At 41.8% G+C, this 14894-nt stretch overlaps 2 protein-coding genes across 2 annotated transcripts in view; both read left to right on the plus strand.

Annotated features, from left to right (window-relative positions):
* susd6 (sushi domain containing 6) overlaps window positions 1–7223 on the plus strand; it is a 31851-nt gene extending 24628 nt beyond the window's left edge. Inside the window, exons 3-7 of the mRNA XM_034135511.1 lie at window positions 1116–1310; window positions 2261–2455; window positions 2569–2707; window positions 3759–4225; window positions 4729–7223. Coding sequence (XP_033991402.1) covers window positions 1116–1310; window positions 2261–2455; window positions 2569–2707; window positions 3759–4225; window positions 4729–4754 — 1022 coding nt within the window. The 3' untranslated portion in view covers window positions 4755–7223. The remainder of the gene's footprint in view (window positions 1–1115; window positions 1311–2260; window positions 2456–2568; window positions 2708–3758; window positions 4226–4728) is intronic.
* A 1896-nt stretch (window positions 7224–9119) lies between these two features.
* On the plus strand, window positions 9120–14637 carry srsf5b (serine and arginine rich splicing factor 5b). The gene is made up of 8 exons (XM_034135512.1): window positions 9120–9265; window positions 9543–9692; window positions 10268–10338; window positions 10446–10574; window positions 11234–11306; window positions 12635–12708; window positions 12804–12911; window positions 13252–14637. Exons 2-8 carry the CDS (start codon window positions 9567–9569, stop codon window positions 13571–13573), a joined length of 903 nt encoding a protein of 300 aa, XP_033991403.1. The 5' UTR covers window positions 9120–9265; window positions 9543–9566; the 3' UTR covers window positions 13574–14637.
* Window positions 14638–14894: the final 257 nt, after the last annotated feature.

Below are 14894 nucleotides of genomic sequence, written 5' to 3' on the forward strand. Positions count from 1 at the left end.
CCACTTCACAGATGATCCAGATCAGTAGTTATAAAATCGGTATGTCTGTCGGTCCTTCTGGAAGATCCGTAATACTGAAAGTGAAGTCGGCCTCCTGCTGTCGTGTCTCAGTTTACACAGGTGCTGCAATGTTATGTCAGACCTGCTGGATTTAGATTCTCTGCACTCGCCAGATTGCAGCTCCAAATGTGTGTGTATAGTAACATGAGCATGTGTGTCTGTGTAGAGCTGTGGGAGTGCAGCACACTTTCAGATCATTCACTCTCATACTACGTTGGAACACAAGAAGCTGGCGTGACACTGCAACATCTTAGATGGAGCGTGGGAAGGTGGATCAAAGCTACATTAACTTTTTTTTGCCTCATCCTGTCTTTATTGGCTGGCTCAGAGCTTCAAGTCTGTCATTAGAACGAGTAAATGAGTTCCCTGTCTCACTGCCGGACAGATAGACGCAAGGCTGGCCCTGGATGAAGACAAGTTAATAAGAAAGAAATGAGAGAGGGGAAATTAGATCCATAGGAAGCTCTTTGTGACATTTTATTCCACTGTGAGCACTTCAGGTTTTCTCTGTACTGCACAGCTGTCTCTTCTCATGTTGATATAATGCTTTGCTTTGCGCAACCTAGTTTCAAGTAACAATACCTCTGAGTTTCAATTATCAGCTCAGCCTGTCAACTTGACAGAGTTTCCCTGTGAAAGGTTGTTTGACCCAGTGGCAGCTGCCTGCAGAGGAGACAAGCAGACAGTTTGTGTCAGCCTAATGACAGAACAGCACAAATACTCCAGCAGCAGCACGTTCAAATTGCCGAGGAGCCAGCCATAACAGGCAGCATTAGTGATCGTAAATTCCCTGTTTATTTGACATAATATTGGTACATTATTCATCAGAAGAACCACGTGACACATGTTTGACAAATTGTCCTTGTTCCCCCAGCAGGCCTGTAATACATTGAAATCCCTGCATCTACAGCCACTTTCTAAACCTCTTAAGTTTATTACTTACTTTATCATTTACTTGTTAGAATCAGCTTAATTTCTTACTTCTGTGCTGTTGGGATAGGGAGACTTCTGTCAACCATTCTCATTGTCTTCCCTTGTTTCTGTGTGACTTGCAGGTTGTGCGCGGCCCCCCGGCGTGCAGCACGGAGACTTGCTGAACCAGACCGAAGCCAACCGGGGGTCTTTCCCCCTGGGCGCCCTGCTGACCTATGGCTGTGAGCCCGGCTACACCGCAGATGGAGCCCCCACCATCTTCTGCACCAGCTCCGGGGACTGGACCCCTCAACCTCCACGCTGCATCAGGAGCAGCGGTGAGCAAGACTTAGGAAATACATGCATGGGACACGGCGACATCAGTGATACTACAGAAACGAGAGGGGGGGGGGGGGGGAAACACATGGAGAGTTCATAATGCTTATATAAGTGTGTGTGAAAACAACAAGGACTTTATATGATTATAACATTTACAGTTTTCCCTGTATTTCTTTTTAAAAGTCAATCATTGAAAGTGACAATCTCTTTTGAATTAATAATGTATATCATTTCTATAACAGTATGTTTTACCTGCGGTCATTATTTTTCCTTCAAAGGGGATGTGTTGCGTTTATTAAAACCTTTAGGAATATTTCCAAGGTTCAAACAGGTAAGACTAATTGCCCCTCTTCTTTCCAAACAGGAACAACATATGGACAGGAACAAAAAAGCTCCCTCTAGCAGGTGTTTAAGAACAGTTTAAATTGGTTTTCTGACTAAACTTATATACAATACAACTAAGTGTATGGTCTGTTTTAAAAAAATAGATACAAGTAATTATTGTCTGCAGGCTAAATGTGTATAAAGTATTATTGCTAGAATAAAGCATTTTCATGGATTGTTACTACTAAAAAAAACTACTTCAATATCACATAGTATAATAACACCAACCTTGAGGACTGTCCTTGAGAGCCAGCAGGGAACATTGGGATATTTCACCCTAAAAGAACAGCATCCAAACCTGACCACAGGTAGAAATGCGATTTCGATACACAACATTACATTACATTACATTACATGTCACTTGTTCGACGTTTTTATCCAAAGCGACTTACATACTCAATACTGTGGGCAATCCCCACAGGAGCAATTTGGGGTGAAGTGTCTCAGGGACACAACGACATGCTGACTGCAGTGGGGTTTGAACCTGTGACCCACTGATCCGAACACCAACGCACAACAACAGCAACGATTGTTCAAATCTCTTCTGCTTCTGTCTCTTTTCCAGTGTGCTCTCCCCCCACGGAGCCAGAGAACGGGGGCTACCGCTGTCACCCGTCTCCCTGCCCCCACCTCGCCCAGAAGACCGTCATCGAGTACTTCTGTGACGAGGGCTACGCTCTGAAAGGAGACTACAAGTTCCTCACCTGCCAGAACGGAGAGTGGGACGGGCCCATGCAGATCAGCTGTCGCCTCACACAAGGTCGGCCACCTCAACTTTATTGTTTTACATCTTCGTGAGCACAAAGGACTCATAATTCAAATGTAAATCTATGAACCTCCGTTTTCATTTCCTCTCTGTTTGTTCTTCTTCAGACAAGGAGCCCAGTTCTCCGCTGGGGATCCCCACTCTGTCCATCGTGGCGTCCACAGCCAGCTCCGTGGCTCTCATCCTGCTGCTGGTGGTGCTGTTTGTTCTCGTTCAGCCGAAACTCAAGTCCTTCCATCACAGCAGGTAAGACACACATAACTGTATTCCTAAACCAAAATAACCATATATTTACCTGTCTGGATTCAACTCCAGACTATAACTTTTATTTAAATGATCACATTATTTGATGATTATTTAGTATACCGTATATTGTATAATTTACCGGTGTAGAAAGTGCTGAAACATTTGGTCTGTATCTCATTACTGTCTGTGCTGCTGTTTTAGGAAAATACATTTTAGTTTTTTAAATGCCAGATCTGTCTTGAGTTGTTTTGGCTTATCAGTTATGTTATCAGGGTACGTACAAACCAAACGCAAACAAATCCTTATTTCCATATTTTGTTGTTGGTTTCGCACTCCAAATGTGTGGTGAACCGGAGCTAGCCAAGCATTAAATAATCTTGATTAAACAAAGTTTATATGAACATCTGGTCAAAATAAATACATTGAAAAAAAATGGTGGGGCAGTTGAAACTTTCCACATAAATACAAATATTTCATATTCTTTTGTATTTCCCCTTAGATGAAGTCATAAAGACTATGTGTACGTGTCACATGACCCAGAGCCTTCAACCTCTATGTTTGAGTTCAATTAGTTTCCTTATCTTTACTGAAGAGTGTAAAAAGAGTAAATGATTAGCCTTTTGTTTCTCGAACAGCAGCTGTTGCCAGAAACTCTTGAGAGCTTTATTTCTGTTTGCTGTGGAAAAACACAGCGCTTTTTATATGTCTGTCACAAAGTGACGCAGCAGATTCAGCCTTTCATTCTTTCTGTGGACACACCTATCATTCAGTTTTGGTTGAAACCAGTTACATGAACAGGTTGTTCAAGTTGGCATTTCTTAGATACTGGAAAATGAAAGTAAAAGTATGAAATCCAATCAGAGTGGATGATTTAGATGGAATGCTCATTGGCATTCTTGTTGTTGTGTTGTGTTGCTGAGGGCTTTGTGCAGCCTGCTACATTCAGGGCTAATCACCTCCTCTCAGAGGTAATGCTGTGGCACACACATGACTGCATCATGCCTTCAACCCTCTCCTCTCCTCTTCCTCACTCTGCGTCTCTGTCCATCAGGAGGGAGCAGGGGGTGTCCGGCCAGTCCAGCTCCATCATGGTGGAGGGGGTCCAGGTGACGCTGCCCTCCTATGAGGAGGCAGTTTATGGAGGAGGTGGACCCTGTGGGGCCTCTGGTCCTCCACCTTCTCCGTCTCCCCCCGAGGCTCCTACAGAGTCTCGGGTCCCCATCGTGCTCTCTGAGGGTCCTCAGGGGGCCGCCGGGGGCCCCAGCAGGAGCCGCCCCCACAGAGACTTTGACTTATGTCTCCCATCCACGTCCTCCTCATCGTCCTTCTCCTCCCGGCGCCACGCAGAGACGGCGCTGGTTCATCAGGCCCCTTCTTCCTCCTCCTCTTCCTCATCATCATGGGCTAGAGAGCACCCTGGGGGTGCCTGCGCCGGCCCCCTACCTCTCCGTAGAGACTCAGAGAGCAGCGACCAGCACAGTCTGCTCTCCGTCACCTCTGTGGACGACTTCTCTGACGGTGAGAGGAAGCGTCTGCTTTTCACACATTAGCTTCTTAACAAGGAGCCAGACCAATAGCCCTAATGCTATTTGAAATAATGATGTAATGGGATTTTTGTATATTACATCATAACAAACCATTTTTGAAAGGATTCCCTTAGATGAATTACAACTAAGTAGCTACTGAGAAAAAGAAGATCAAATACTAAAACAAATATTTTGGCTGGGGGAAATCTTTTTTATTTTTTTGATTAGGCATAAACAGTTGAAATGCAAACTTTGGAAGGCACATTATCTCAGGCATTTCTGCACTGCAGTTTAACATGACTTATCTTGCTGACGAATACAGTATGCATTGGTTAAGATCTCAATCAGAGAATGCTTACAGTGGCAAAATATAACAACAGACCAAAATACTGACGTATATTTGGTGATGTAATGTATTGCAGGACAGTGCGGTGGGTAAACAGCTGACTCTAGAGCCCTTTCTCCATTCTAATGTTTGCTCTGTTTCCCTTGCAGATATCCCCCTGCTGAAGGAAGCATGAAGCCTCCAGCCTGCTAGCAGCAGCAGAGTCCTTATTTCCCTCTCTCACTGCTGACCAGGACTGACTGTGGCTGTCAACCTACTTTCCCCCCCCACTCCCCTCACAGCCTGCAGAGAAAAGACTAGAACTATTCCCCAATGCAACCCCTTCTGCCATTGCTTTCCATGCAGAGCAAAGCCAACAACCAATATTTGCAATGATGGAGCACCCTGCACCCAGCTGCTGGATCGAAATAAAGACAAGCCAGACAATAAAGCGGTGCCAGCTCAACATAAATCCTTTAGATCCTTTGTATATGTCACGGTTGTGTACTATAGGCTTTGTTTTATCACACACTTGCCTCCTCCCAGGTGTACTTCTCTATATAAACATTGCTCACAGAGGCTTCATCGGAAAAAGGCTATAGCAACACGTCGACTCCGTCTGGGATTGCTGCAGATAAAAACAAAAAAAAAAATCCTCCTGATGTTCGCCCCTGACGCTGTGGCGCTCGGAATCAAAAATCGTCTTCCCGCTGTACTTGAAAAAGTTGTGAGTGACGGCTGGGATCTGTGAATGCTGCATGTGGTTTTTAGTTATTGCTGTCAGAGCGCCATTGGCCCGCTGAAAGAAGCATGAAGCCTCCTCTGTCTCTCCCTCTCTGCTCTCTGTGTATCCGTGAGGCGTCTAGCATATGGATCAGTGGGATTGAGAACCACTTCACAAGAGCTAAAAGCAGGGTGCAACATTTTTTTTTACACCATATCACAACTACAAATAAACACGCTTTTCATTTCTGCCGCCAGCTGCACCCAACTGATTGGTGATTTAGATTCAGGACTTTGCTGTTAAGTCTTACCTGTATAAGGAGACATGGGATGCTTTTCATCATACTAGCATCTGGATAGCATCAGTTTATACAACTTGATAGAAGACTTTCTAGTAGGATACTCTTGTTTTCCTTTGCTCCAAGCCCCTAAGGAGCCTTGTCTCCTCAGTCCTTGTTTCCTCAAGGTTCATTTAAGGGATGGAAGATCCGCCATGATGTCAGTTTTCGGTTCATAGGGGAAAGAGGAAGTGAGGAAGGCATGATGAAAAGCACGATTATGTCACATTTTGTCTGAAAGCTGAGAAGAGTCTTTTCTTTCATGGTGATCGGACACATGACTAAACTTTAAGCTTTTTTTTCAGTTTTTCTGCCGTCTGTATTTATTGGTGTGTGGCTCAGTTTGCTTTGACTTGCTGAATCTGTGTGAGTGTGTATCTTTATGTGTCAGCTAGTTCAGGACATGTAGTCATACGGTCGCCTCGATACAGCCATTTCCTGATTCGCCTTGCTTCACAATGTCCCCGTCTTTCACCATAGGAAAATATCCATCCCAGCACTGAATAAGTCACATGAACAAACCAGCGTCCCGTCAGCCAAGTAGTCCACTACACAATGCGTGTATTATTCATGTACTCTCATGCTAGAATATTCATCATTTTCTGCTGAATGGCTGGAAAACACAAATCCCCTCAGAGGAACTGGCTCTCGCCCACCTTCCCACTGAATAAGACTCTCCACTATTGTGCATTATTGACACAACTGCAACTGGTTGCAGTGCAACGTTTTGTGAAACACCCCAACCTCGCCTCATACACTCACTCGCCCTCCCTAATGCCAAGTGCAAATTTAAGAGAGTATCATATTATTTAGTTAGAAATCTGTTTTAATTGAAAATCTTTTAGTGGTTGAGCTGGTCACCCTGGAAACGACATGACTCTGATGGATCAGGAGAATTACCTTTCAAGCTAAACTGCTCAGAAACCCCCCCAGAACAACCCTTTCTGAATTTCTATTGTTTTATTTGGCATTAGTGGCTGTCTGTCATTGTCAATGGCTACATTATTAATGCAAACAGAATGTTGCCTTAGACTTGTAAATTGTCTTTTTCTTTTTTTTATAATCTTAAGCGTCCGTGTTGGTTGCTTTAAAATATTGCAACATATTTTGTTTTCCCAATGGCCTTACTCTGTTCTTTTCTATTCTATGCATAAAACTGTCTTTGTGTATTTATCAATGAGTTTACTTTTGTTTTGGACACGACTAAACGAATGCCCATTCTTCTCTGTCCCCCCATAGCTTTTACAGCTACTGTGATGATGATGATGATGATGAAGGTGGTGATGATGGTGATAATGACGAACGTATGAGCACCTATATTTCACTATTCCTTTGCAACAAGGCAATAAAATATTATGGGATTGAAAAGAGACAAAAAAAAGAAATGAACTTAACCATTCAGAAACACTGTTGTACGGTGTTGCGTTCCTGAAAAATAACAAAAGTACACATGTTGATTCTTCGTTTCAAAAATGCTTTCTGCTTTGGTTTTCCCTCTGTACATGGCAATGGGTGTGAAAATAGTAATTTAATATTTGTATAAAGTTTAATTTAATTTTACAGTGTGTATATAACTTTCTAATTAAAGCTTTCTTTTAAATGTGGAATATGATGGGTCATTATTTCCAAATAACATGTTTCTATACTTCTTTGGTTGAGAATCTGGAAAGATCTGAACCATGAAAAGAAACTCCTGTTCGCTATCAGAATGAATGCAGTAGCCTACTTCCTGGATCTGTGCAACCCATAATCGGTGTTATATTGCTAGAGCTATTCCTAGCGTGCATCACGTATTATCAGTCACATACAGTATAGTACCTCATGATACTCTAACCAGCTATGAGATCACTAACAAACCTCTGTATAAGGAAGTACTCTATCCGTTCCATCAATTCAGAATCAATAAATAACCATCAAAATGGAAAGTACATGTATTCTTGGTCAAAGGTCCTCCTAGATAAATATTTTATGTTCATAACTGCTTCCTGGATTATGTTGCTGTGTTTTATACGACTGCAGAATGACACACCTGACTTCTTGAAACCAATTTAGTATGCTTGCAATTTAGAAAGACATGTTCTACCTGGATTCACTTTATTTTAATGTATTTTTCTTGGATGTTTCTTATTTAAGCTATAGCTACTGCAGATCATTGTTTACTGTGTACTGTATGCAGAAATATTGTGTCAGAGTGACACCTGGTGGTCATAATCAGAAACGAAACCGATGAGTGAGTGACGTCATGTTCGGAAACCACTTCGGCATTCTTCGTTTTTCTGCTGCGTCACCATCCGCCAGGTTGCAGAGAAAGTAGAACCTTTACATATCTACCAAGTAGAACGCATCGATTGATTAATAATGGGGTTTAATGCTTTGCTAAAAGGTTACAGTTACATGCAAAAACCCCATCACAACAGTGCTTCGGTCATTTCATACTTCAAGTGCTTTTATGAGTATCTTAGATGACTAATTTGATTACTGCAAATACGAATTATTTGTAAAATTAACTTTTTTAAAGTGTGGTCTTCCAGTTACCCTGACTGTGTCTCCCTCTTGGAGAGCTTTACGGTAAGAACAAGGAATTGGGAGAAAACCTAACAGTGCATGTCAAATATTCAGATCATTTACGTACTTGTATCATACTTTAAAAACAGAGATAACTGGTTATGTCTTGCCTCAGTCTGAAGGATTGGTTACAGGATTGTGATCATTTCTGGCAGATTGTGGTGAGGTCTACTACTATTAATGCCTGGCTAACCGCACTGATTCGAATGAAGGAGCATTACTGTTTAGCCCAAGCAGCAAATTGACAACTTATTTGTTTAAAGGTCTCCTATTATACAATTTGTAGGCATATATTATAGGTCTCAGATATATATAAATATATAAAAAACATGTCTATGAAGTGTTTTGCTCAAAATACCAAACAGATCACCCATACCCCTCTTTTTCTGTGTGTGTGTGTGTGTGTGTGTGTGTGTGTGTGTGTGTGTGTGTGTGTGTGTGTGTGTGTGTGTGTGTGTGTGTGTGTGTGTGTGTGGATCCTTGAAGTACGCCAACGTGCGTTGACTTGCGAAGGCGCGTTTATTGCTGCTCGCATCTTTAATTATTATTATATTATCATATCAATATATTTTATTATTATCATTTTATTTATTTTATATGTATACATTATTGTGTTATGTCTCTTGGAGGTAGACATGAAATCATCAAAAATGACATAAAATAAATAAAGGAAAAAAGAAGGGAAACAAAGAAAAATAGAGTTTCATATTTCCGATAAAAAACATGTAAATACACAGTTTTGATTGCCGTTTTAGTCATACTGTTTTTTAATAGTGCTACTAGTTTTAATTATTGGTAAGAAGGTTTAAAATTAGGATTCCTTAAAATAAAAAATAAAACACAGATGATATTTCCGGTTATATCTCACCAGAGGGTGGCGCTAACGTCTAAAAAAGAGTGGGAAAACTTTCAAAGACGAAGAAGAAGTGGTAGAAGAAGACGTAGAAGAAGAAGACCGTTTTCATTATACATCCATGCTCAACCACCCCCTCTCTGAAAAGCAAAGGCTCCATTTTGTTTGCTTCCTGCGGTCACAGTCAACACACCCTGCAAGGAAAACAACGACAAAACCCCGTCTACAGTAAGTGCACAGCGATTAAAATGTATCTCAACATCACTATAGAGTTGTGTTAAAATAAACATATGTTGCGTATGAGCATTGTTAGCTTAAAATAGCACGACCAACGGCTGGCTAATAAATTGGTTGTTAGGCCCCAGCGGTTGTCTTGCTAGCTTGCTAACAAAACAATTTAACCAACGTTTTTAAAACGGCTTGATTTGCGAGTAGTTTTAACATTATTTATCATGTTCTGTGTTAGATACCTTCGTCAAGTTAATGTATTTACGCCTGTTTGCAGATAATTGTAACTACGACATCGGAAATGAGTGGATGTCGTATTTTCATCGGCCGTCTGAGCCCATCGGCCAGAGAGAAGGATGTGGAGAGGTTCTTCAAGGGATACGGCCGCATCCGGGATATCGACCTCAAGAGGGGCTTTGGCTTTGTGGTGAGTCCTCTTAAGTTATATGAAATTATTCTGAACGCTTATATATGCTGAAAAAAGTAACTTAAACTCCCACTGTACATTTTACATTTATATTCAATTTAATATTGACTTATCCATTTATTGCACAAGTAATGTGTCTATATAATATCCTGCATTATATTTGTTACTGGAAATTTGTATTTCCACATGTAATTTTTTTTAACTTTTTAATGCTATTTTATTTCCATTTCAGAAATATTTTTGGACTAGTGTCTTAATTTCTCTTATTTGCCTTGTTTTTTATGCCGTTGCAACGCAAACATTTCCCAAATTGGGATCAATAAAGTACTTATCTATCTAAGTATATATACTCAAGTGCTGTTATTAACTACCGTTTGTTGCTACTTTGTTCTTCGGCCTAAGTACAAGATCTAAGTATTTTTTCCACCTCTGTCCAACTTTACATTCAAATATCTGGCCATTTGCATTTCGCTCAACAGGCAATTGGGTTGAGAAATCATTTGTTTATTATTTGTCAAGAATGATTCTAAACCGGTGTGGAAAAGGGACAAACGTGTGGTGTTCTGTTTGTTTAGGAGTTTGACGACCCCAGAGACGCTGAAGATGCTGTTTATGAGCTTGATGGCAAGGAGTTGTGCAGTGAAAGGTGGGAGTTATGCAAAACAAAAATGTGAATAAACTTGTATGGGTTCTCTGTCTGTTTCATCAAGAACTGTTTTTACAATTTTTAAAACGAAACCCTCTGTAATTCAGGGTGACCATTGAGCACGCTCGTGTGCGTCTGCGTGGCGGCCGCGGCGGCAGCAGAGGAGGCAGTGGCGGCAGTGCCGGAGGACGTTTCTCCTCTGATCGCTACGGCAGAGGCTCCCAGAACAGTCGGAGGTAAATTCTTACACCATGCAAAGTTATGGTAACAAAACCTTTTGCTAGGATATGCTATGTTTTTTTTTTTACCTCACATATTTTATTCCATTCTATTTCAATGTAAATACTGTTTTTTTTTTATTTTACTATATTTGTTCTTTTTATTTTTGTAATGTTCTTAAAATAGTTCTGTGTTTATTTTTTATTTTTGTTTTACTATTATGTACCAAGACACCAAGTCAAATTCCTTGTATGTGTAAACCTACCTGATAATAAATCTAATTCTGATGATATCAGATAGAATTGCTTGGTGTCATTTAAATGAGGAAAGGAATGCATATAAATGTAAAAGTAGGTGATGTAAACAGCTGACTTTCATGGTGAAAAGTTCATTATTTAATGATTGCACTCGTGTTTTTTTATATTGGCTACTGCCCAAGTTTCTTTTTCTTGAGATAAAGCAGTTTACGGATTTTTATAAATAATCTACAGATTGGAAATGTCTAACATTCAACACGAGGCCTGTGCTTCCTCCATTGTAAAGATCCATGACATGAATAAGCCTCTCTGTTGACAAGAAGTTAATGAAACTCTTCAGCTCAGTGCTCGAGTCAGTAGTTCACCCTCACTCTGTTATAGTTCAATTGATAGATTCTTTTTTTTGTTCCTCTCTTCAGCCGAAACCCTCCTCCGATGCGCACGGAGAATCGCCTCATCGTTGAGAACTTATCGTCTCGTGTCAGCTGGCAGGTTAGTTTTTCCACATGATTTTTATGCACAGCAAGTCTACAAGCTGCAACAAATATTATCACCTCCAACAGTCTGCCTCCAACAATACACACATACAACTGTAGATTTTCCATGATGCTAAAAAACATTGATTTTCTGGAATCTACTCAATCATTTTTACTTGGCTTGCTAAATGTTAAAACAATTTTTTTTTTTATTGTGATGAGGCCCAAATTGTTATTTAAAAAAAAAAAAAAAGGCCGCTCTATTAAATCTGCATCTAATGCAGTTAAGTAATGAGACAAAAAAATTCAAAAACACTTAATTTGTTCATTTTTTTTCAAATTGTAACCAATTCTTCACCCCTCTATTTGCCAGCCTGACTGTTGTGTCATAAGGAAGAGCTCGCTTATGGTGGAGTTAACCCCTTCTGGGTCCTTCTGTCTGGGTTGAGCCCTGAGGTGTCAGCCAGTCTGTCCTACTCCTAGTTGATGCCTGCTGGTCATGTGAGCGCTCGCTCCTCACTAGAGGCGCTGGCGGCCCCTTCGTTCGCTCGCACCGCCCCCTGTTGAAGGCAGGGGGGCGCCTGATGTGTGGCTGAGAGAGAGGAAACAGAGAGTTGGCAGAGAGAAAGGAGAGGAAAGAGCGAGAGTCGATGGTGATGGTGGTGGCGTATTGATCGATGGTTCGTTAATTTGAGGGGCTTCAGTCGATCGATATCCCCCTCCCCTCCCCCTCTGGTGTTCCCGCACATCGCGAGCGAGAGAGAGAGTGTGAATTCCTCCCAGGTGCCCATGGATAATATCTGCAGTTATGGTGGGCTCGGAGAGCCTGCGGCCCCCTCCAAAGGGTTTCGCTCTCAGGTAGTAGTTTCCTCTCTTCCACCCTGTTCACTCTCTTTACTGAGGCAGGGTGCCGAGACAAGGGCGGTCCCGGCGTGGAGCCCTGTGCCCTCTTAGTCAGGGAAAATGGGGCTCTTGGTGCCAAAGGCTGCCCAAGTGGCGCCACTGCAGTTCAGTTCATGCAGATGGTGTTCATGTCTCTGTAGTTGTAATGAGTCCAAGAATCTCAAAGCTTTTGCAAATACTTAATTGATTTTTCACTCATAACACTTATCAAAATTGGTCTCTTTTAAATTGGCATACATTGTATTTTTTTCTAAAAACACATTTAGTTCTTGGACTGCCTGTGAGGTTCTTGGACTCATCATCCTTATCTGCAGTAGTCTGTGTAGTCCTCTCAGACAATCTAACCATCTCTCTTTTTGGGTAAATCAGTGCTGTTTTATATCTCAGGCTGTGCTTGTGTCCTGAGCCTCTCCATAAGTTGACTGATGTTTACGTGTGTAGGACCTGAAAGATTTCATGAGACAAGCTGGAGAGGTGACATTTGCAGACGCACATCGCCCCAAGCTCAACGAAGGGTAAGACCATTATCTCTCTCTAAGTGGCCATTGCTATCCAAGTGATGACATAAACATACATCTCAGATTGTAATTATTATGTGTTGTGTTTTCAGAGTCGTTGAGTTTGCCTCTTCCAGTGATCTTAAAAACGCCATGGACAAACTGTCTGGAAAGGAAATCAATGGCAGGAAAATCAAGCTCATTGAGGCAGCCAGAAAGAGGTGAGCTGCTCTTTCACTTGTTGATGGTGTCCACATTCCACCCATGTTTCCTTTTTGACTCACTATACAAACATGGCCTAACCAAGCATTATGACACTAAATGGATTAAGTAGAGCTGCATTTGACCTTTCTTTCAACTCCTCAAGTCAGCAAAGACAAATGAAGCCCTCTTCTGATTGTGTTTAGGTCTTTATAATGTTGACTTCAATTCATTTATTTAACCTTTTCTCATACAGGTTGCATTAATGTTGAATAAATCCAGTAGAACTACATGTGTTTTAGACGTTTTGTACCCATACTTTGTTACCCTAATGCTCTCCTTCCCCTCTTTCCCTCCCAGGTCGAGGAGCCGCTCCCGCTCTGAGAGCTCTTCTCGCTCACGGTCCCGTTCCCGCGGTCGCTCTCCATCTCGCTCCCCCCGACGCTCCCGCAGCCCCCCGCACAAGACCCACAACCGCTCACGCTCTCGTTCCCGCAGCGTCTCCCCCGCCGGCGGTGCCAACTCGCCGTCCCACAAATCAAAAGACCCCCCTAAGCGCTCCAAGATGAGCCGGTCCGCCACCCCCCCCTCCCCGATGCCCGCTCAGAAAGCCTCTCGTTCCCGCTCTCGTTCCCGCTCTCGCTCCCGTTCTCGCTCTCGGTCCACCGACAGCCAGCGCTAAAAGCCACGTTTCAGTTCAATGTAAAACAACTTAATTCAGCAGTAGACTCGGCTTAGAGGCACACTGGAGCTCCCGTGTATCAAACAGGAACAATGAGTCAAATAGTTTGTAGTCATAATAATCAGAGAGCGTTTAAATGAAATCACCATAACAGACAACACTCTTTTTACAGTGATGCTGTTTGTCGCCCCCCCCTCCCTTTCATCAACCTCATGTATGTTTACACCCCAAACTTTTTTTTTTCACAAGATCACCAAAATGCCCGAGTGAACCAGCATCATGTTTCACCGTGATTGGGACTGTAAAGTTAAGAATTACTTTGAAGAGGGAATTTTCAGCAGCACGACGATGCTTTTGATAAGTTGTGACCACTTTCTTTCGAGATACTTTTGCTTGTCAGTGGCAAATTTTAACCCATTTCCGCGTTTTTAGTCCTCATCGTTCTTGTTTTTTCAAAGTCAGTTTGCCTCTTTTCTCTGTATTTTCTGCCCTACTGTCACAGCGGTTGTCTATCTATACCTGAGGATGCTTGCATGTGCTTTCCCCCCCCCCCTTTTTTTTAAATAAAAATGTAGAATCTTTGTTTTTTAAACATCTTTTGTGCTCAAATATAAATCATAATTGGCTTTGCAGTATCAAGAACACTGCTCAATACCACACATTTTTCCAGCAGTTCACAGAACTCTAAATGTCATGGAGCTTACTCTCACTTGCAGTTGACAGTTTATTTTATTGTGTTGGGAGATGTAATTCTCCTTTGAGGCAAATGTCAACACTTTTTCTAGACTTGTAATTAAAGTTTTTATTTTTTTCTTGGTTTAGGTTATATTGTTTTTGTGTACAGCATTGCAGACTTTTGTTTTACATGAGTGTATAATGTAATTCCAAGAATGCTGGTTGGTACTGTGACTGTTTCTGTGGTTTAATGAACATGTAGACAAGAGTTGGAAAAAAAAATGCAACATTTTTGTATGTAAGGATTTTATTTTCAGTGAAAAATATGATTGACGTTTGTAGGAAGATGGACGTTGGACTTAAACAATAAAAAGATTTTAACTAAATCATACATTTTCTGTTCATCACTGCTTGTAATGAAACCTCTACCTATCTGTCTGCTGTTGCTGATAGTGCCCAAGACCAGGCTCAAAACCCGAGGGCACCGAGCCTTCGCAGCAGCTGGCCCTAGGCTCTGGAACACTGCCCCTCCATGTGAGGTCGGCCCAGACCCTAGGGGTTTTTAAATCATCACTAAAAACACACTTCTTCTCTCTGGCCTTCTAGTCAAAGCGGAGTATGACACCTGACTATTCCCTGTGTGTGT

Source organism: Trematomus bernacchii, unplaced genomic scaffold (assembly GCF_902827165.1).
Source record: "Trematomus bernacchii unplaced genomic scaffold, fTreBer1.1, whole genome shotgun sequence".
NCBI classification, from domain to species: domain Eukaryota; kingdom Metazoa; phylum Chordata; class Actinopteri; order Perciformes; family Nototheniidae; genus Trematomus; species Trematomus bernacchii.